General features: G+C 41.8%; 1 protein-coding gene across 4 annotated transcripts; it reads left to right on the top strand.

The window, feature by feature from the left end:
* Positions 1-1,088: 1,088 nt before the first annotated feature.
* On the top strand, positions 1,089-23,035 carry fut9a (fucosyltransferase 9a). 4 transcript variants are annotated; one of them, XM_052497080.1, is made up of 7 exons: positions 1,089-1,462; positions 8,742-8,889; positions 9,548-9,611; positions 9,914-10,016; positions 16,238-16,300; positions 17,736-17,948; positions 18,880-23,035. In XM_052497080.1, exon 7 carries the CDS (start codon positions 18,888-18,890, stop codon positions 19,974-19,976), a length of 1,089 nt encoding a protein of 362 aa, XP_052353040.1. In that variant the 5' UTR covers positions 1,089-1,462; positions 8,742-8,889; positions 9,548-9,611; positions 9,914-10,016; positions 16,238-16,300; positions 17,736-17,948; positions 18,880-18,887; the 3' UTR covers positions 19,977-23,035. The 4 variants fall into 4 exon arrangements, with proteins under 4 accessions (XP_052353040.1, XP_052353041.1, XP_035608635.1 ...); XM_052497081.1 differs by having other exon boundaries at positions 8,742-10,016; XM_035752742.2 differs by lacking the exons at positions 8,742-8,889; positions 9,548-9,611; positions 9,914-10,016.
* Positions 23,036-23,435: the final 400 nt, after the last annotated feature.

Here is a 23,435-nt window from a genome sequence, read left to right as displayed (position 1 = left end):
TGAAATATCCAATAAATGTCGTTCCACTTCATGTTTGTGTCCCACTTGTTGTTGATTCTTCACAAAAAAAAGACAGTTTTATATCTTTATGTTTGAAACCTGAAATGTGGCAAAAGGTTGCAAAGTTCAAGGGGGCCGAATACTTTTGCAAGGCACTGTACCAATGACTAAGCAGTTTAAAGCTTGAGTCCTTAATTGAAACAATAACAAAGTGGTCTACCCTCCTCTGTTTTGGTGAAAAGCTGAGAGATAGGCCTGGAGTAATGTAACCACTCTCAAATTCATAGAGCTATCATCCATGATACCAAAAAAGTATACCGTTATTTTACATTTACATTGTTTACAAACATTAGAGTAAAACAAGCTCATATTTTGGGTTCTGATCAGGGTAGACAGTTGAACTAAGTTAATGAGGCAAGTTATACATTTAAGAATCAATGGGTATATATAATAATATATATATCATTAATGTATGTCCAAAAATATATGTATCAACTAAGGATTCTAGCTTGAAGATTATGTTTAAATTTATGAACATACCATTAAATCAACATTGAGAACATCTAGGCTACTCTTATGTGATGTGTCATTTCAGAGTTATCCTTCTCCTCCATAAATTTTCTTTAAATATAGGAAATGCAACAAAAGGGGCAAACATTGTCATTGAAATCATCAACCTGGATACATCAACATAATCTCTGGTGATGTGCACTATAGACTAATGTACCTCCAAGACAATATAGATAGAGGATTAGACTATTCAAAATTGTCTACCAAATAAAGCACGAATCTTGTCAAATATGTGAACGTGGGTTTGGATATAGGCTATGTCTATGTTGTATTTGTAATTTTAAACATTTACTTGGAAAACCCACATCACCTGCGAACAAATAGGCGAATTGTATGAGCAGCGGCAACATTGCACAATCATTCCTAATTCAGATTGGGAACGCATGAATAACATTCAATTGAATCAATAGCCCGAATCATTTTTAGCATGCACGCCCGACTAGAATCTCTGCTAGTCTACCTACTTTCGGTTTTGCGAAAAGGCTTTCAGCGTACAGCTGCATTATTGGTAAATAGGGACAAGGTAGCGCATGGGCAGCCAGTGGGGAGTTTTCCCACATCGCATCACATGCCTTACATTGCGTCCTTATATTAACGAAACGTTGCATTTGATCATATTTTGTGAATTAACAATAGCCTAACAGTCATTTTCGAATTCTGGTAACATTGGAAATCGGGTCGCATGAGATGTATATTTTATAGCCCTCCGTTGCAAGATCCTGGAAACGATATGGGGTTCGGCTCCCATGAATCTTGGCCAATTCCTGCAAATATTGCCACCGGCGCAGTGTATTTACATCCTTAACGTTTTCGGCATGTAGGATGGTATGATGGAACGACCTGGCAAGCCAATGGGAAGATATGCATATTTTAACACACGCTTGTCGAGATGGTGAGTAAAATGTTTTTTTTTCTCCGCTCCATGTCAGAACACTGGTACCTGGTTTCGCAAGACATTCTGTGCCAGCTAATTAAAAATAAAACATCAATAAAAATGTCAACGTAATGCGCATATCTCGTCATCTCTTTGAAGTCACAATTTTGGGATTAAAATGATGCATTGCGAAAAGTACACATTTGTATTAAGGTCATTGACGTTATCCTTCAATGTGCCTCTTGATGCATGAGGATAACGAGTAGTATTCTCAAATATGCTTACGGCCAACAGTGATATGAACCTGTGTTGGTGCGTAAAAGGGCGTTTGTTAACCAGAGAGAATAGGTAGCCAATCTAATAAGGCTACATTTGAACAATTGCTTTTATTTTAAACAATTAAACACAATGCTGCATCATGACGAATGACACCCATTGCAAGTGTGTGTAGGCTGCATCACGTTTTTAAATTACCCTCAGTTGCACTGGCTAAAAATCCATTCTCACTTTTGATACTGCTCTTATACCAGCTTCTGCTAGTGTAGCCTATAAACCAAAGGAGACATGTTTTAGGGAATTATTCTAATAGCTAGCCTGCAAATGGATCCGTTTTATTCTGCCCTCGGATAAATTCAATAGCCTGCACAAGACCATTGCATGCACCCCACTAAAGCATTTGCCCACCTATGATTTTTTTTAAGCTCACGTAACCTAATATTGCAAGCTCTGATATTGCTAAAAGGTAGAGTACAAGTAGTCAGCTGTCTACTTACACACACAAACAGCATTAGGAAATCTAAATTAATCGTGGAAATATAGAACTGTAAACACAGACACAATAGTTCATAGCTGTTCAATAGACAACTTTGCTCTCATTCAGTGGTGTATGGCCGTGCCTTTTTGTTGTTGTAGCGCCAAAGAAAAACAAGTGGGCACAGACATCAGAATTCAAATGTTGGGAGTGCAAGGTTCCATCAAGGTTTTTGGATCTAGAGCCCCTAGTCTTGCAATTAAATCAAAGGTGCAATCACAGATGATCTTTATATTTAGTCTCAAATCCAATATGGCTTCCAAAATAAAATTAAATATGGCTGCCATAATAACAATTGATGCAGGATAAATCACCTGTAAATATGCATTTTGTAAATGAGGCATATTGTTCAGAGATTTGCAACACTCATGCCTATAAAGACTGTTGGTGTGAATCAATTTTATTCTGAATCCAATATGGCCAACATGATTACACTCACCTTAAACTGCATACAATGCCTTCGGAATGTATTCAGACGCCTTAACTTTTTCCACATTTTGTTGTGTTACAGCCTTATTCTAAAATTAATTAAATATATATATTTTTTTAAATTGGCAACAGTCTATAAAGCATTTATTTGGGCTGCAATCTGAGGTGCAGTTAACACAAATGCATTTATCGTCTACAGCAGAGGTACAGTAACTCTGGGTCTACCTTTCCTGTGGCAGTCCTCATGAGAGCCAGTTTCATCGTAGCATTTGATGGTTTTTGCGACTGCACTTGAAGAAACTTTCAAAATTCTTGAAATGTTCCGTATTGACTGGCCTTCACATCTTAAAGTAATGATGGACTGTCGTTTTTCTTTGTTTATTTGAGCTGTTCTTGCCATAATATGGACATGGTCTTTTTTTCTTCTTTATACCACCCCTACCTTTTCACAACACAACTGCTTGGCTCAAACGCATTAAGACGGAAAGATATTCCACAAATACATTTTTAACAAGGCACACATATTAATTGAAAAGCATTCCAGGTGACAACCTTAATGAAGCTAGTTGAGATAATGCCAAGAGTTTGCAAAGCTCTCAAGGCAAAGGGTGGCTACTTTAAAGAATCTCAAATATAACACACAGTTGAAGTCGGAAGTTTACATACACCTTAGCCAAATACATTTAAACTCAGTTTTTCACAATTCCTGACATTTAATCCTAGTAAATATTCCCTGTTTAAGGTCAGTTAGGATCACCCATTTATTTTAAGAATGTGAATTCCCAGTGGGTCAGAAGTTTACATATACTCAATTAGTATTTGGTAGCATTGCCTTTAAATTGTTTAACTTTGGTCAAACGTTTCAGGTAGCTTTCCACAAGCTTCCCAAAGTTGGGTGAATTTTGGTCCATTCCTCCTGACGGTGCTGGTGTAACTGAGTCAGGTTCGTAGGCCTCCTTGCTCGCACACGCTTTTTCAGATCTGCCCACAAATCTTCTATAGGATTGAGGTCAGGGCTTTGTGATGGCCACTCCAATACCTTGATTTTGTTGTCCTTAAGCCATTTTGCCACAACTTTGGAAGTATGCTTGGGGTCATTGTCCATTTGGATGACCCATTTGTGACCAAGCTTTAACTTCCTGACTGATGTCTTGAGATGTTGCTTCAATATATCCACATAATTTTCCTTCCTCATGATGCCATCTATTTTGTGAAGTGCACCAGTCCCTCCCACAGAAAAGCACCCCACAACATGATGCTTTCATCCCCGTGCTTCAAGGTTGAGATGGTGTTGGCGTTCTTCTTCGGTCTATAATATCTTTTAGCTGATTTCTTTTGATTTTCCCATGATGTCAAGCAAAGAGGCACTGGCTTTGAAGGTTGGCCTTGAAATACATCTAAAGGTACACCTCCAATTGACAAATGATGTCAATTAGCCTATCAGAAGCTTCTAAAGCCATTGCATAATTTTCTGGAATTTTCCAAGCTGCTTAAAGGCACAGTCATCTTAGTGTATGCATACTTCTGACCCACTGGAATTGGGATACAGTGAATTAATCTGCCTGTAAACAATTGTTGGAAAAATTACTTGTGTCAATCACAAAGTAGATGTCCTAACTGACTTGCCAAAACTATAGTTTGTTAACAATAAATTTGTGGGGTGGTTGAAAAACACGTTTTAATGACTCCAACATAAGTGTATGTAAACTTTTGACTTCAACTGTATATTAGTTTCTATGCTAGCTAACTGGCTAGATAAACATGGTGCTAAAATATCAGGTATGAGCTAATAGCCAACGTAGCTAGTTAATGTTAGCTGGTTATCATTTTGAACATGCACCATTTTCGGCAACGAGTCATCTGACTTGCAGTGTAACGTTAGCTATTTACTGGTGTTATAGGGAAAGAAGGAAGCGTTGTAAAATGCCTAAATAAAAAGTTGGTAATAGGTTTAGCTACCTACAAATGTTATTTTATGTTTATGGACCAAGAAAGCTGTAGATCAGTGCACGTGTATGCGTTCTCACTTCTCAAACTATGTGTAACAGTTTTCTTGTGTCGAAGGAGAGGGCAGATCATAACGCAGCGTGGTTATTATTCATGGTTCTTTAATAAAGAAACTATACATGAATAGACTAACAAAACCAAGAAATGTGAAAAACCAAAACAGCCCTATCTGGTGCAAACACAGAGACAGGAACAATCACCCACAAAACCCAACACCAAACAGGCTACCTAAATATGTTTCCCAATCAGAGACAATGACTAACACCTGCCTCTGATTGAGAACCATATCAGGCCAAACACAGAAACAGACAAATTAGACACACAACATAGAATGCCCACTCAGATCACACCCTGACCAAACAAAACATAGAAACATACAAAGCAAACTATGGTCAGGGTGTGACACTATGGGAAGATTTGAGTCATTCAGACAGAACGTGCATCGCCATTTAAGATTTTTTACAACCCTAGCACAGTTTGTTAGATATTATGCACATTTATGGCTGGGTAGAAAATGTCATCGCCATTGAGCTATTTCTCATAGTGGCAGTAAACAGCAGCAAGTGTTATGAGGAGATGTGAAAGGGAGCGGAGTTAGCCTCGCTCTATCCAATCATAGCAGTAGGATCAAGTTTACAACCTGCCCATTGCTTGACAGATAGCTGAAATAGCCAATTGAGTTGTTTATAATTTGGCATAAAATCTAACAGGGAGAGCGAGGGTAGGAAAAAAGATGAAAGGACGATGCACGTTCTGTCACACCCTGATCTGTTTCACCTGTCTTTGTGCTTGTTTCCACCCTCCACCAGGTGTCTCCCATCTCCCCTCATTATCCCTTCGTATTTATACCTGTGTTCTCTGTTGCCAGTTCGTTTTGTTCGTCAAGCCTACCATCGTTATTCCCCTTGCTCCGGTCTTTGCCAAAGTTCCTGCTTTCTAGTTTTTCCAGATTTGACCATTCTGTCTGCCCTGACCCTGAGCCTGCCTGCCATCTTGTACCTTCCTTACCTCTGCCTGCCCTTGACCTGTCGTTTTGCCTGCCCCCTGTTCTAGTTATTAACTTTTATGACTTTGACACTGTCTGCATCTGGGTCTTTCCTAAAATGTGATAGTACGAACTGGCCATGACTGACCCTGCAGACTCAGATTAGCTTCACAATGCTGTCTCCCTGCAAGGAGCCACCATTGGATGACACAAGGAGTTACTGCAATGTCTTATGGAGGGACTCCATACCCTGGCAGAGCGCCATGACCAGACTTCGAGACTTTGCTGGAGCAATTCTGCGGATTCCCCACTGGGCAGTGGGCCACACCCGTAATCTCCCAGCCTACCCCAGTGTACCAATAACCCCATTTAGCTCCTCTGGAGCGCTACGCTGGAGATTCCGGAACCTGCCAGAGTTTTTTCTTCTCCCATTGCTCCCTCATTTCCGAGCTGCAGACTTTTTAGTTTCCCTCGGACTGCTCGAGGATAGCATACACGCTAATGTCTGGTAGGGCACTTGCCTGGGCTATGGTGTTGTAGGAGCAACAGCCCTGCCGTCCGCCTCCGTCTAGAGGAGTTCATGGTGGAAGTTCGGTAGATGTTTGATTCTCTGTTGCCCGGGAGACAGGCTGCGTCAAGACTCCCATAGTGTGGCAGACTACGTGGTGAATTTTTACATGTTGGCGGCTGAGAGTGCCTGTAACCCGGAAGCATTGTTCGAGATGTTCTTTCACGGATTATCGGAGGTGGTCAAACATGAACTTGCAGTCCAGGAGCTGCCCATAGACCTTGACTCCCTCATAGCCTTGACCATCCAGATCGATGGGCGGCTTCGAGAACGTAGGAGGGACAGGGAATCTGTGCCCTGTCCCCGTTGTTCGCCCTCGATTCCCACCTCGCCTCAACGTCACCCTAGTTATCTCGGGATTCACTAAAGGACTCTCGATTCCCATGCATGTTAGAGCGCTGGAAGGGTGCTCTATAGGCCGGGTCACTCACAATACCACTCCCATCAACCTACGAGTGTAAGGGAACCGCAGCGAGGCAATCCAATTTATGTTGATTTAATATGGTTCCTCAGGTTCCCAGTGGTATTGGGATTCTCTTGGCTCCAACGACAATCCCATCAGACTGGACTCCTGGTGCAATTATGGGCTGCAGCCCATCCTCCCATGCCCATTGTCTGAAGTCAGCGCAGCCTGCCCTGGGACATCTTCCTGTGGGCTCGAAAGTTGCCCCGGAGTACCAGGACCTCCGGCAGGTGTTCAGTAAGGCCTGGGCCACTTCGCTTCCGTGGCACCAACCCTATGACTGCGGGATTGATCTTCGCCCAGGCACCAATCTGCCCCAGGGACAACTGTAATCTGTCGGGTCCGGAGACCAAGGCTTTGGAGACCTACACTGAGGACTGAGCTGCAGTTTTCATCCATCCTTCTGCCTCCCCCACTGGCGCAGGGTTCTTCTTTGTGGAGACAGACAAAACCCTGCGCCCGTGCATCGACTACCGGTGCCTCAACGACATCACGGTGAAGAACCCCTACCTGCTACCACTCATCTCCTCTGCTTTCAAGCTGCTCCAGGGGGCCACCGTGTTCTCCAAGCTGGACCTACGGAATGCCTACCTCCTGGTGCGGATACGGGAAGGGGAAGAGTGGAAGGCTGCCTTCAATACGGCCAGCAGTCACAACGAATATCTTGTCATGCCAGTTGGCCCTACTAACACCTCAACTTGTGTTCCAGTCTCTGGTTAATGATGTTATCCGGCATCTTGAACCGGTTCGTCCTCAACGACATCCTGGTCTTCTCCCGCTCCGCCAAAGAACACGTGCTCCACATCCGACAGGTTCACCAATGTCTCCTGTAGAAACAGCTTTTTGTGAAAGCTGAGAAGTGCGAATTCCATCTGGATTCCATTTCCGCACTGCCAATTATCTCAATTCCAGGCAAGCTAGGTGGTCCCTGTTTGTCACCCGGTTCAACTTCTCCCTCTCCTACTGACCTGGATCCAAGAACATCAAGCCGGATGCGCTGTCACGCCACTATAGCCCCGTGGCTACACACTCGAACCCCGAGACCCTCCTTCCTACCTTGTGTCTGGCGATGACACTCAGCTGGGGAATAGGAAGCAGGTCCTTGAGGCACAGCGTTCCTAGCTGAACCCCACGGGGTCCCAGATAACCAGATGTTTGTGCCTGATGCTGTCCGCTCCTTGGTCCTGGAGTGGGCCCACTCCTCCAGGCTTGCCTGCCAACCAGGCTCCCGTTGGACCCTGGACTTTGTGCGACAACTCTTTTGGTGGCCTACCATGGTCCCGGATGTCTCCACGTTCATCGCCGCATGCACGGTCTGTGCATAGAACAAGATTCCTCGGCAAGCTCCGGCTGGTCTTCAACCAATGCCTGTCTCTCACTGTCCCTGGTCTCACATATCCCTTAACCCGCCTGATGGCTACACCCCCATCCTTACAATAGTGGACTGGTTTTCCAAAGCTGCCCACCTCATTCCTCTCCCAAAGCTACCCTCTGCCAAAGAGACGTGCTGCACCATGAGCTGGGCCATCTTCTGTATTCATGGACTCCCGGTAGACATGGTCTCCGACTGGGGTCCTCAGTTCTCATCCAGGTTCTGGAAGGCGTTATGCATGCTCATTGGGCAGTCGGAGCGGGCCAACCAAGACTTGGAAACGACTCTTCGCAGCATGGTTTCCGCCGACCCCACCACCCAGAGCCGGCAACTAGTGTGGGTCGAATATGTCCGCAACGCCCTTCCTTGCTGGAAGAGAGCCTGGTTGGCCCTTAAGGCCACCTCCAGGTATCGACGACAAGCAGACCGCCACCAGATCCCAGGTTCCCCGGGCAGAAGGTATGGCTGTCCACCTGGGATCTGCCCCTCCGGGCGGAGTCCTGCAGAATTTCCCCACAGTTTATTGGCCATTTCCCCATCTCCAAGGTCATTAACCCCTCTGCTGTTCATCTTCTGTTGCCCCATACCCTCTGTATACATCCCACTTTCCATGTTTCTAAAATCAAACCCATGTCTCACAGCTCTTTGTCTCCTGTTTCCAGGCCCAGATTATACCTCGGGGAAGGGGATTCCAGTACCTGGTTGACTGGGAGGGTTATGGCCCGGAGGAGAGGTGCTGGGTCCCTGCTAGGGACATCCTGGACCCAGGCCTCATCGCGGATATCCAATGCCGACACCCCGGTCAACCAGGTATGCGCGCGCCCAGGTGGCGCCCCCTAGAGGGGGTACTGTTTCACCTGTATTTGTGCTGATCTCCACCCCCGAACATGGTGTCTCCCATCTCCCCTCGTTATCCCCTGTGTATTTATACCTGTGTCCGTCTATTGCCAGTTTGTTTTGTTCGCCAAGCCTACCAGTGTTTTCCCCCTTGCTCCTGTCTTTTCTAATGTTCTGGTTTTATAGTTTTCCCGGTTTTCAACATTCTGCCTGCCCTGACCCTGCCTGCCGTCCTGTACCTTGTCCCACCACACTGGATTACTGACCTCTGCCTGCCCTTGACCTGTTGTTTTGCCTGCCCCCTGTTCTAGTAATTTATTACTTCGACCCTGTCTGCATCTGGGTCTTTCCTAAAACATGATACATTCTGTGTGAATGACTCAAATCTGCCATAGTTTGAGAAGTAAGAATGCGCACACAGACACACGTGTGCTGCTCTACAGTGTACTTGGTCCATAAACATGCAGGAAGATTGCATCCTGACAGCTGAGAAATTATTTTGGCCTGTCAAAAAATACTTGTTTCATAAGCATCCGTGATCAGAAATCATGATATTACGTTAGACCCATTTGCATTGAGTTCTTGTATATTCTCAAAATAACAGCTGTGTCTGTGATATCTTTCCTTACAGGTGTGATATGCTGGAGTGATGCTTCTATGCAAGTGTATGATTCTCATGAAACCAGCTTTAAAATGTATGTAGCAAATTGAGTTACAAAAACCATGATCTACAAAAATCAACTATGATTCTGAGGAATAAGATGTTTTTGGGAAAGTGTCTTTTTTAAGTACATTTTACAATTTCGCCTGAATTTTGTACGTTTTTCAACCAAAATTCTCATTACCGAAATGCATCTGGATTAAATTCTCGGGACATTTCTTTTTATCCATAAATCATTTAAAATGGTATACTAGTTGATGTGTACATTAAACTATACTGAGTATACCAAACATTAGGAACACCTTTCTTATATTGAGTTGCACCTTTTGCCCTCAGAACAGCCTCAATTTGTCAGGGCATGGACTCTACAAGGCGTTGAAAGCATTCCACAGCATTCCACAGGGATGCTGGTCCTTGTTGACTCCAATGCTTCCCACAGGTACAGTACCAGTCAAAAGTCTGGACACACCTTCTCATTCCAGTGTTTTTCTTTATTTTTACTATTTTCTACATTGCAGAATAGTAGTGAAGACAAACTATGAAATAACACATGGAATTGTGTAGTAACCAAAACGAGTGTTAAACAAATCAAAATATATTTGAGATTCTTCAAAGTAGCCACCCCTTTGCCTTGATGACATCTTTGCACCCTCTTGGAGAGAGAAACGCTCTGAATTTACGAACGGACAATCTGACAACACTGAGTTTACGAATGCCCAGAGCACACTCTGGCACTCCAGATTAAATTTACGAAGACACCCGTAGGATAAGACAGCCTTTAGTCTTTAAATGTTTGGTTGTTTAGTAGCCTCACATGTGAATCCTTAAAGAGACGGGTGGGGATAAAGTTTAAGAGGGTGTGAACGATGCTGAATGGGTGTAGACAAAGCGCTCTCCAGTAGGTACCAAAAATTCAAGGGACATTTTCTCAGAAGTGAGGTTAAAAGTTTATCAACTTTCAAAGCAGAAATACTTTCCCATTGTTCCTCAACTGAAGTGTATGATATACAATTTTTTAGCTCTGAGTCTCTACTTCTATCCAATGTAAAAACAAAATACCATCAAGTTTTGCTACATAGGACCAATTCGACCTGTTCGGTCACAAATATTATTTACATCAATAACATACGAATCACTACAAAACGTATACACTATATTAGGCCCGGCCTTTGGAACTTTGGTTTTCTTAGATATGGCTAGTATATGGTGATCACTACATCCGATGCATCTGGATTCTGCTTTCAAGCACATGAATCACTGACCTGGCTTTCAGTTCTGTCTATAAAAATGACCTTTTTGTAACAAATTGAACCAGAACCATGCATAATGCACATACACTAATAATGTAGCAGGCTTTGCCAACACTTGGTCTGTTTTTACACATTTTTCCTTTCAATATTTTAGATTAGTGATGCACTGATATGACATTTTTGGCTGATACCATTATACATTATTTTCCTTGCCAAAAAAAGATACTGATAACCAATATTTTAAATTTGAGCAGCCTTTTAAGCATTCTAGGACAGTTAAATAGTTACACAAACACACACACACACACACACCGACGCAGCAGTCTAAGGCACTGCATCTCCGTGCAAGAGGCGTCACTACAATCCCTGGTTCGATTCCAGGCTGTATCATATCCGGCCGTGTTTGGGAGTCCCATAGAGCGGCGCACAATTGGCACAGCGTTGTCCAGGTTTGGCCGGGGTTGGCGATCATTGTAAATAAATAAATATTTGTTCTTAACTGACTTGACTAGTTAAATAAAGGTTACAAACACACACCACTGACCAAGAAGCTATTTTGTTGGCATTTACGTATGTCCCCATTACCAGTAAAACATCAGGAAAACCTATTTCTTTCACTTACATGCTGTGCTGTTTCGTAGTTCATTTGTTCAGTCATTTCATTCTCAACCAGGATTTCATCATACATGTCAAGAATGAAGTTTCAGCTCTGTCTGTCCATGGCCTGTCTTCCTCTGTGTGCATCGTCCCTGTGTCCATTTCTATCTTGTCCAGCTATGTATGTAACATTTCACGTAAACCCTGGTTCTTGTATGCATTAAAGTAGCGGTCCTTGTACCTAGCATCGACACACTAGAGGCTCAGAGAGAATACCACCGAATAGCTTGTTCACGGCCTCAAGTACTTTTGTAAGTTACCCCACGGTTTGTGTCGACAGTTTTGTTGAGAGGGCGTTTCAATGCCATGACAGAGGGTGCTGCAAACGCAGTTGATTAGCTTATTTCTCCAGTCAGTTGTTCAAATGGCGCTAGGAGTGTGTTCATGTTTCAAACATGTTCTCAAATGCCATTGAAATGGCAGCAGCGATATGAGAACCACCACATTCTTGAGCATGCAATACGTCTTTCCTCAGTACTAAATCTCTTCTCTGAACACCCATCTTTTGATATCTAGCGGGATCTGAATTGTGTTATTAGCCCAGCTTCAGACCGCTCCAACCCCAGAACAATGTCTCCTTCTGCTATGTCAAAGTCCTTCTCTGGTTTTATGGGTCAGAATGGGTGTACAGATCCCTGGAGATTTCAGAATCCCCAGACAAGAGAATATGATTTATTTTCACATGTACACCATTCTTTTTCTTGTATTGACTATAGGCAAAATCTTTATATAATTGTTTTATGCTTTAAAAAAAAGACTAAACAGCTAGTATAACAATCATTATTTAACAAAGATGCTGCTAGTGATATGTGGTACCGTGATACGCACTAGAAAAACTGAGCATGCATTTTGCAGAATGGTTGGAAAGGTTCACTTCTCCTCTGTTACAGTAAAATAATGTCTCCATGTGTTTCAGTGTCCATATGACCGATTCCTGATCAGGTTTACACACACTGCAGCAGGGATTTTGGCCCACTCCTCCATACAGACCTTCTCCAGATCCTTCAGGTTTCAGGGCTGTCACTGCGCAATACGGACTTTCAGCTCCCTCCAAAGATTTTCTATTGGGTTCAGGTCTGGAGACTGGCTAGGCCACTCCAGGACCTTGAGATACTTCTTACAGAGCCACTTCTTAGTTGCCCTGGCTGTGTGTTTTGGGTTGTTGTCATGCTGGAAGACCCAGCCACGACCCATCTTCAATGCTCTTACTGAGGGAAGGAGGTTGTTGGCCATGATCTCGCGATACATGGCCCCATCCATCATCCCCTCAATACAGTGCAGTCGTCCTGTCCCCTTTGCAGAAAAGCATCCCCAAAGAATGATGTTTCCACCTCCATGCTTCACGGTTGGGATGATGTTCTTGGGATTGTACTCATCTTTCTTCTTCCTCCAAACACGGCGAGTGGAGTTTAGACCAAATAGCTCTATTTTTGTCTCATCAGACCACATGACCTTCTCCCATTCCTCCTCTGGATCATCCAGATGGTCATTGGCAAACTTCAGACAGGCCTGGACATGCGCTGGCTTGAGCAGGGGGACCTTGCGTGCGATGCAGGATTTTAATTCATGACTGCGTAGTGTGTTACTAATGGTTTTCTTTGAGACTGTGGTCCCAGCTCTCTTCAGGTCATTGACCAGGTCCTGCTGTGTAGTTCTGGGCTGATCCCTCACCTTCCTCATGATCATTGATGCCCCACGAGGTGAGATCTTGCATGGAGCCCCAGACCGAGGGTGATTGACCTTCATCTTGAATTTCTTCCATTTTCTAATAATTGCGCCAACAGTTGTTGCCTTCTCACCAAGCTGCTTGCCTATTGTCCCGTAGCCCATCCCAGCCTTGTGCAGGTCTACAATTTTATCCCTGATGTCCTTACACCCTCTCTGGTCTCGGCCATTGTGGAGAGGTTGGAGTCTGTTTGATTGAGTGTGTGGACAGGTGTCTTTTATACAGGTAACGAGTTCAAACAGGTGCAGTTAATACAGGTAATGAGTGGAGAACAGGAGGGCTTCTTAAAGAAAAAAATAACAGGTCTGTGAGAGCCGGAATTCTTACTGGTTGGTAGGTGATCAAATACTTATGTCATGCAATAAAATGCAAATTAATTACTTAAAATCATACAATGTCATTTTCTAGATTTTTGTTTTAGATTCCGTCTCTCACAGTTGAAGTGTGCATATGATAGAAATTACAGACCTCTACATGCTTTGTAAGTAGGAAAACCTGCAAAATTGGCAGTGTATCACATACTTGTTCTCCCCTCTGTACATTCTCCCCACTGTATTCATCTAACTAACCAGCTAGTTGAGCATGCAAAAAACGACCTCAGAATCTACTGTATAATCCAATGTATTTAGCCATAATTTCATCATGGCTAGCTAGCTAGTCAATTTAAGTAACATGTGTCCCTATCACTTAACATGGGATTTGATTAACTTGCTAACAAATTAACATTCACACCACAGTGGCTATTTTCGGTAGCTAGTAAGTTAAACATGACAAAGAATACATCAACAATCAACAATAACAGCAGAATGCAACTGGCGAGCTGACTATACCTGTATCTAACTGTCTAGCTAGCTACGTAGCAATGAAAACTACTTTTTGATACAGTTGAGCCAATAACGTATGCACATGTAGCTAGCTTGCCATTTCCACTGTAGACTCTTACCTGTGTACCATTTAGGGTTTATGATTCACGGCAGACTGAAACACTTTCAAAATAATCCTTCCCACTGGACTTCAACCAGACTGCCTTTGCCACTGAAGACAGAGCTGTGTTGATACCTACGGCTGAATTCAGGACAACACTGTTTTTAAAAGCTGTAGCTACATTTTGCATGTTGTCCATTATGAAAATATGAGTAAGTCCAATGATCAAGGCATTTTTGTCTTTGATCAAGCTATGGATCTTTCAAATAGAGAGAAATAGAAATGGTGTCTTTTTGTAAAAAGCACATAAAGGCTTCATAATTCAAAGGTCATTTTAACTGCTATTATCTCATAGAACAAAATGTATAATATCTACTAAGCCTGTGTTAACCTCAGACCTTATTGTTTGTGTTAATTACAAAACACTATTCTTTCCCCATAGAGATGGCTGAACGAATCAGAGGTAACTAATTTCTGGGTTTCAGGACTATAAACTGGTGAGTTCTATATCCGCAGGGAGCAGGGTATGCCATTTGACAGAGAAGCCTTAAGTGACAGAATGGGCTCTCTTTCTCGTCAATGTCCCAGCCCCCTCATTATCTCAACTAGCCGTGGCCAGGCAAGATTCAGAATCTTCTCTGTGGCTAAACATCTTTGTGATTTCACATATGATTTATATTTACAGATTACATACACGCTTGTTATTAAAGGTGCTAGATGCAGAAATCACTACGCCATTTCGTGGTTGCAAAAATGGTAATAGTTCACCTAATTACCAGCTTGTGACAGAACAAGCACTGAGTGTAGATAATCATTGTATCAAATCAAATTGTATTTGTCGCATGCACCGAATACAACAGGTGTAGTAGAACTTACACTGACATGCTTACTTACAAGCCCTTACCCAACAATACAGTTAAAGAAAGAGTTTAGAAAATGTTTACTAAATAAAATAAAATAAAGTAGTAACACAATAAAATAACAATACCGAGTCTATATACAGGGTGTACTGGTACCGAGTCAATGTGTGGGGGTGAAGGTTAGTCGAAGTAATTTGTACATGTAGGTATGGGTAAAGTGACTATGCATAGATAATCAAATGGCCACCTTTGCTGTTTATTTTGGAACTAGACATGGCGCTCCGGTACTGCTTGCCTTGGCGGTAGCAGAGAGAACAGTCTATGACTTGGGTGACTGGAGTCTTTGACAACTTTTGGGGCCTTCCTCTGACACGCCTAGTATATAGTTCCTGGATGGCAGGAAGCTTGGCCCCAGTGATGTACTGGGCCATACACATTACCCTCTGTAGTGCCTTACATTCGGATGCCGAGCAGTTTCCATACCAGGTGGTGATGCAACCGCTCAGGATGCTCTCGATGGTGCAGCTGTATAACTTTTTGAGGATCTAGACACCCATGCCAAATCTTTTCAGTCTCCTGGGGAGGAAAAGGTGTTGCCGTGCCCTCTTCACGACTGTCTTGGTGTGTTTGGAACATGAAAGTTTGTTGGTAAGGTGGAGACCAAGGAACTTGAAACTCTCGACCCACTCCAATACAGCCCTGTTGATGTGAATGGCGTCGTGTTCGGCCCTCCTTTTCCTGTAGTCCACGATCATCTCATTTGTCTTGCTCACGTTGAGGGAGAGGTTGTTGTGCTGGCACCACACCGCCAGGTCTCTGACCTCCTCCCTATAGGCTGTCTAATCGTTGTCGGTCATCAGGCCAACCACTGTTGTGTCATCAGAAAACTTAATGGTGGTGTTGGAGTCGTACTTGGGCACGCAGTCATGGGTGAATAGGGAGTACTGGAGGGGACTAGGCACACACACCTGAGGGGCCCCCGTGTTGAGGATCATCATTGGCAGATGTATTGTTAAAAAAAAAAATTGGGTATGAATACAACGAGACGTCACGTTGTTATCTTATTTTAAAACAAATCACTTCAAAAAGTAGGCTACCTGCGTATGTTCATCCACTATATCATTTTTCATCCAAAATAATTCCAGCATCCAAAAAGAGCAATCACACCATTTGATGAACCAACAAGTGAAATTACATTTGGCGATTCATGCGTGTTGCTGACAAAAATATATTTTTTTTGTAGAAAGAAAAGTTGGGACACCTGAAAAGGGGCTGAAATACAGAACTGTCAGCCGCGAGCTGCCCGGTGAGTCAAGCCTACCAGACAAGCTAAATACCTTTTTATGCTAGCATCACTGAAGCATGCATGAGAGCACCAGCTGTTCCAGGCCACTGTGTGAGCACGCTCTGGCCGCGGGGCCAGACAGATTACAGGGACGTGTGCTCAGAGCACGCGTGGACCAACTGTCAAGTGGCCACTGATATTTTAAACCTTCCCTTAGATGGCACTGTTGTCCCTGGTTCGATTCCAGGCTGCATCACAGCCGGCTGTGATTGGGAGTCCAATTGGGCGGCACACAATTGGACCAGCATCGTCCGGGTTTGGCCGTCATTGTAAATAAGAATTTGTTCTTAAATGACTTGCCTAGTTACATAAAGATTATATAAAATAAAAATATGGGCCAGCATATGTCACGTGTCCACTTTCCTCTTAGCCTTAAGATAACATCATTCTCATACTTGTATGCATGTGATTGATGTGTGACATATCTTAAGATATTAATACTGTATTTTTTCAGAGTGTCATGTGTATTGGAGGAGTAGGTGCTTAATTGAACTACCAGTATGCATGTGTGATGAGTATCCATACCTGAGACCTGAAGAATTGTGCTAGGCTTTAACTAAATAGGCTAACACTGTCTTGCATCACTGATATTAATCGAGTTCAGGATCAGGCCAGTCACACATGTAAAGTAATATAAGCAAGTTATTTCAGTTGTGGAAGTCTATAGCCTTAATTGTCATTTAATTTGTACAATTCTAAGCCATGGGGGGGTCTCAACTGACATAACATTGTTTTAAGGTGGTCATACTATGGATCATTTAGCTATATGATTTAGATTTTTGGGGATTTGGGATATAAATCAAATGTGGATAAATTATTGAATTTGGCTTTTTACTACTATAGCCTAAAGAAACGCAAAAAAAATACTTAAAAAACAAGGTTTTTAAGTGTTTCTACCAATTTGGGTAGGCACAAAACTACCTTCATACTTCCATTCATTTTTTAAAAACCGGTATCGGATACCTTCAGAATCGTCCTGTGACAGAGCAAAATGGAGACACCATCGTGTTCGTGAGAATCTACCCTTTCCATTAGTGGACACATTCAATGCAAAAAAAACATATCTATCTTAAATTGACAGATTTTTATGGTGTTTATTTTTTTGTACCGGTGAGTCAAATCGACTCTAGGCGTTTAAAGAAGCAATCTACGATTGCTACAAATGCAAGCTTGTTTTACTCCATTGTTTGTAAACTCTGTAATCATAAATAAACACTGTATAGCCTCAAAACATGATTAAAACTATAATTATGATCTCATGGTCAGTCCTCGCATCCATTGCTCTGTCTATGAATTTCTCCAGCTCTATCCCAAAAACAGTAGCGGAGTATTGCTTGAACGGAAGATTGTCTCTTTAACAAACTATTGTAACCTCACTTATTCTCTCTTTCCTAAGGAGACATCAATGAGATGACCTGGGAACTCAAAATCAGACCAAATTCACTAGACGACTAAGGACCTTATTCCAACTGTGTGCAGCAACACTTCATTCAAACGCTACTTCACCGAGAAGGGCAATCTCATTGCTGAGCCAATGTAGAACCTGCACCTTCAGGATTCCATGACTTCTTTCCTTGCCTGGATTTCAGCACACAGTCAGATCTACCAGGTGTGGAATAGTTATTTTTTTATTTCGTAACTCCTAGTAAAATTCTATAATGCATATTCAATGTTACATTACCTTTTTGATTGAAGAATTATAGGTAACACTTTATTTGGATAGTCTGTAAAGCATCTACAGATGGACTATCATTAACATGTCAACTAACTGTCAACTAACTATCTACTAACCCTTAACCTAAACCTTATTTTAACCATAACCTTAGCAAGCACTTACTTATCAACAGATAGTTTGTTGATAGTATGAGCATCTACAGATGGAAAATCTAGATTATAATTATAGGATTGCAATGTATGCCAGCGAGAGGCAATACATTTTCACCAATCGCAAACGAGCCCAAGCATCTCACACTGTACGTTCAAGCTTCCACGTCTTGCGGTCTTTATTCAAACGAAACATGATGCAAGTACACTTTCAGCAATTTGCCCTGTACCTTTCGTACCATAGTTTGTTTATATCCATTGGTTATTGCTGGTTGTCGAAAGGCACATTTAACCTACCCTGGCCAGTGGAGTTTCACATTTGGAACTATTCTATTTATTCCTAGTTGCAAACTCCACCTACTCTATAAACCGGGCGAGCTCATCTCGTGTGCCTATTCACAAATTGCCTCACTCTGCACGAGCCATGACAAAAATGTTTGCCAAACTATTAATTGGACGTGACAAAATAACATAAAAGCCATTATCTTAATGTGGTTGGCCCTCTCATACTGTACGAGGCAAGGATGCCACGAGATATACTGTTTACAAACAATCTTGAAAATGTGCCATCAGGCCTCTAGGCAAAATTGTAGCCGATTTCGCACAGTCTTCCATTTTATTCACTGGAAAGAGTAACTTTGATTAAATTATAAGGAATTTACTGATTTGAGTTTAATGTCATTTCTTTTCTTTCTTTTTTTTACGTATCTTTATAGGACAGAGTATGCCATCTGCATCTTTCCACAGAATTCTACGACCATTTCTACTTGGCACCTTTCTACTGGGCTGTTTTGTGACTCTGGTTTTGATGTACTTCAAACCGTCAACTAGCTGGCTATCAGGTCCTGTAGAGTCAACCGCATCCACTATCCAAGTTAAAAATCTCTTCTCTACCAAGGGTGACAAAAACCTTACCACTGTACTCGTCTGGCTCTGGCCCTTTGGACAGACCTATGACCTGGGTGTCTGCAGCTCTCTGTTCAACATCGAGGGCTGTTTCATCACAGCAGATCGGAACCTATATAATAAGTCAGATGGGGTCGTCATACATCACAGGGATATCTGTACTGATCTCTCCAACCTGCCCCCCCTTCAGCGTCCCTCCTTCCAAAAGTGGATATGGATGAACCTAGAGTCACCATCCCACTCCTCTCAGCTGCCCGGTATTGAAAACTTGTTCAATTTAACTTTGAACTATCGTCAGGATGCTGATATCGAAGTGCCTTATGGGTCGATTGTGGCGGCCCAAGGGGACGAGGATTTCGTGCCTCCGAGCAAAAGCAAGTTGATCTGCTGGATTGTCAGCAACTGGAACCAGGATCACATGCGAGTGAAGTACTACAACGAGCTCTATAAACATATTGAGGTTCACGCTTACGGACAAGCCTTTGGAGAGTACATTGCAGATCAAGAATACTTTCCTACCATCGCCAGTTGTAAATTCTACTTGGCGTTTGAGAACTCAATTCACAAAGACTACATCACAGAGAAACTGTATAACCCACTCTCTGTAGGGACGGTGCCTGTGGTTTTAGGTCCACCAAGACAGAACTACGAGAACTTTGTCCAGGGGGAAGCCTTTATCCATGTGGATGACTTCACCTCACCCAAAGAGCTGGCTGATTATCTCCTGCTATTGGACAGGAATGAGGAGATGTATCTCAGATACTTTGAGTGGCGACGGCACTTTAAAGTGAAAAAGGCATACTTCTGGGCCGAACACACATGCCTCGCTTGTGATAATCTCAAAAGGCACAAGGAGTACAAGGCATTCAATAACCTTGATAAATGGTTTTGGGGTGGAATGCCTTGAAGGGCCATGACATTGTTGTTTTGCAGTTGGAAGCATTGCTTTAAGATATATTCAGTCATGATGTATTTGACATTGTCATTGACAATGTTCCAACATGTTTTTCTCACTGGTTATAGGGGCCCAAATAAGCCATTCTCTTTTTTTTTATTTTGATGCCAGACAGATTTGGTCAGCCTTAATTTGTCTCTTGCATTTCAATTCAATCATGATTTATGTTGTCATTTGCAATGCATTTAATATTTGTTTCATAAAATCTCACTTTTATACATGACCAAAAGTATGTGGACACCTGCTCGTCGAACATCTCATTGCAAAATCATGGGCATTAACATGGAGTTGGTCCCCCCTTTTGCTGCTATAACAGCCTCCACTCTTCTGGGAAGGCTTTCCCAGAAGCCTTCCCAGAAAAGTCACTGAGCTCTTGAGTAAGGACATTCTACTGTCAATATTTGTATATGGAGATTACATGGCTGTGTACTCGCTTTTATACACCTGTCAGCAACCAATATGGCTGAAATAGCAGAATCCATTCATTTGAAGGGCTGTCCACATACTTTTGTGTTTATAGGTGTTTAATCTCTGAATGTGACCGCATTTGCTGCTATTTGTTTTTTTTATGATGTACTGTAACTGTTTTGCTATGTGGGAATCGGGCTGGCATGACATTTTCATATGGCAGTATACAATACATTTTTGAAATTGAAGAAATAGTTGTCATTTAAAATATGTACTATTTATTCAATTGTGATATGATATGATATACTTTCATATGTATTAGTGATACAGTGATGCAGTGTTTATTTAACACATGCAAGTAATTAAATTGTGTAATTTACTGTAAAATGGATATTTGTATTGTTTGAAGGTAGCATTTGCACTGCAAAACACACTGACACTCATCGTTGATCATGTATGTACAGTAATACAGTGCAGAAAGAAGGAAAGGAAGATACATTGAAAAAATAGATAACTATTATGTTAATAGTGGTTTCTTAGTGAGCATTATCACATTAAATGCATTGCAGTTCTATCATATGCTCCATGAATATTTTACTTACAATGCGAACATTATCCAATTTCATTTCGAATGTTTTTGCTCTCAAATATTTACACCTATTGTGGTACAATGATGAGAGCACACATTTGACATGAATAATGAATCATATGCTTATCTGTGTGGGCTTGTCTATTGCCATCTAGCCACATTGTCTTAAATATTCGCTTGTATATTTTTAACCTTTGAGCAAATTTCAGTGCATGAAAAATGGGATAACTATTCAAGCTTGGATCTGCCCACACATCTGTGGTTTCATTGTGAAAGATTGAAAATGCTATTAACTTTCTTAGAATTTTTAAATGTATTTTTTTATACCAAAGATACCTCCAACCTTGAACTTAAACACCACATAATGACCTGAGGTGGTATGTACATTATGTACACTACTGTTCAAAAGTTTGGAGTCACGTCGATATAAAAATAAACGATTTGTCCATTAAAATAACATCAAATTGATCAGAAATGCAGTGTATTGAGGAGTGCAGTGTATTCTTTCAAAAACAAGGACATTTTGAAGTGACCCCAAACTTTTGAACGATAGTGTATATCATAATACCTGTCATTATGTCATGTTTGACTATATTATGATGCTGGTATGATGTATAGTTCAAATACAGTGTACCACTTTCGTTGAAGGTTGAATAGACAAACCATTCAGCATACATAAACGATTCATAAAATGTGGCACCCTAATGACCCTAATGACCTTCAGAGTGCATTCATATAGTCATTATTGAATAGTATGTCACATGACAGGATAAATGTGAAAATAAAAGTCACATGAACAAATACATTTTTGTCAGAACACATATTTTTCTTCCCTCTAGAGCATTATTATGTATCACTACAAAGTAATCATGAATGTTGCCATTGTTATACTTTGCTTACTTTGAATTTAATTTCCAAATATCCATAGCCAGCATAAAGCAAATTCTTGAAATGGTCGGAAATAATATCATACCTCTGATGTTTTTACCAAAAACAGAACATTGTCACCGGCAATTGTTAAAAGCAATATAGCCATTTCCTTTTGCTTTCCAAATGTTAAAACTTACCATATACTATTTCGTAATGTAAATGATAGTGATCAACCAAAACATGAAATAAGAAAATGTTTATATTTGTCATGAAACAATAATTAACTTTGGACTAATGTCACTAATGACATGCAGTTGATCCTCAAATATATGAACCTCAGAGTTAGACTGACCGGTCAACCGAATGGGAAATATAACTTCTGATGCTTACATGCTCTAGAAATACACCAGATGTTTACAGTATCTGGCTATATGTTTTGCAAACACATGTACAAATGCAATCAATAAAAGTAATAATAAAAGGTTTGAGAAGTTGAATTTAAAAGTTAAGCACATTTCAGTGTTCTGAACTACCACCATTCCCAATGTTTTCGCATTTGAGTTCTTTCTGTGGATGCTTTACGAATGCACTATGGAAGGTCTTTTATAAATGTGACTTATACCTTAATGGATGTGTTATGAATGTTTCTTATGCTGTTATGAATGCTTTATGTAGGAGTAATGGATGTCACTGTGCTTGCTAAGCCGTGCCACTTCCTCCAGCTCACACCGAGAAAATAATGCCTCGCAACAACACACGACAACCCTCTTGAAACACCTTGAGCGAGCTGCGCTACCAAAAAGCTACATCACCAATGCAGTGCTGCAAGCAAGTTCGGGCTTGATTCAATCCGTTAAGCAGAAGATCCGTAGTATGGCGCAATTCAAGTGTAAATGTAATTTCCGTTTGAGCCGAACATACGCAGAGTTTTACCATGAATGCAGTCTCCGCAAACACGGGGACATTGCCTTTAAATATCAATTCGCGCCATCTTCCACGATACGCATTCAATCAAGTTATACATGCAACCTTCAAATATATTGTCACCTAAAGGGTTACCATTGAACCTTAGAGAAAACGGTGTAAACAACTTTCAGGCTGCTTTCATTTTGTGTGGGACCATTTGTATAAAGAGGGTAAATACGTATTTTTCTTATAGACTATGTAGGGGGGGGGGGGAACAATCATAGCCTCTACATGTTGTTGACTCCCTGAAGATGATCTAGAGTACTGTGCACGGCCGACATTCGTAATGGTGTGTTCCATCCTTCAAACAAACTAGTCCACTGACACAGATCAATGCCTATAGGTAGACACGCGGAATTCTGTAACTTTCATTTTAAAAACACCCCACAGCTCTACCATTAATTAAAAAGTGTAGAGAGATTTAAGAAGGCCGTTCAACAAATGGCTTTTTGTTCCACTGTTCCGGTCTGTGATTGGTTTATACTGCTGTGACATAGCCTAGTTCCAAAGGCTGAAGCAGAGCTGCGCCAGCGGTGCATTATAGCCTGCCGCCAGTCAAGGGTGAGCTGCACAGCAAA

The sequence above is a fragment of the Oncorhynchus keta genome, chromosome 35 (assembly GCF_023373465.1).
Source record: "Oncorhynchus keta strain PuntledgeMale-10-30-2019 chromosome 35, Oket_V2, whole genome shotgun sequence".
Classification (NCBI taxonomy): Eukaryota; Metazoa; Chordata; class Actinopteri; order Salmoniformes; family Salmonidae; genus Oncorhynchus; species Oncorhynchus keta.
The sequence above is the reverse complement of the archived record's forward strand: the minus strand, read 5'-3'. Positions and strand labels throughout refer to the sequence as shown.

Excerpts from the sequence above, each read along its gene's own strand:
- fut9a (XM_035752743.2), top strand. The coding sequence starts at position 18,888 with ATGCCATCTGCATCTTTCCACAGAATTCTACGACCATTTCTACTTGGC.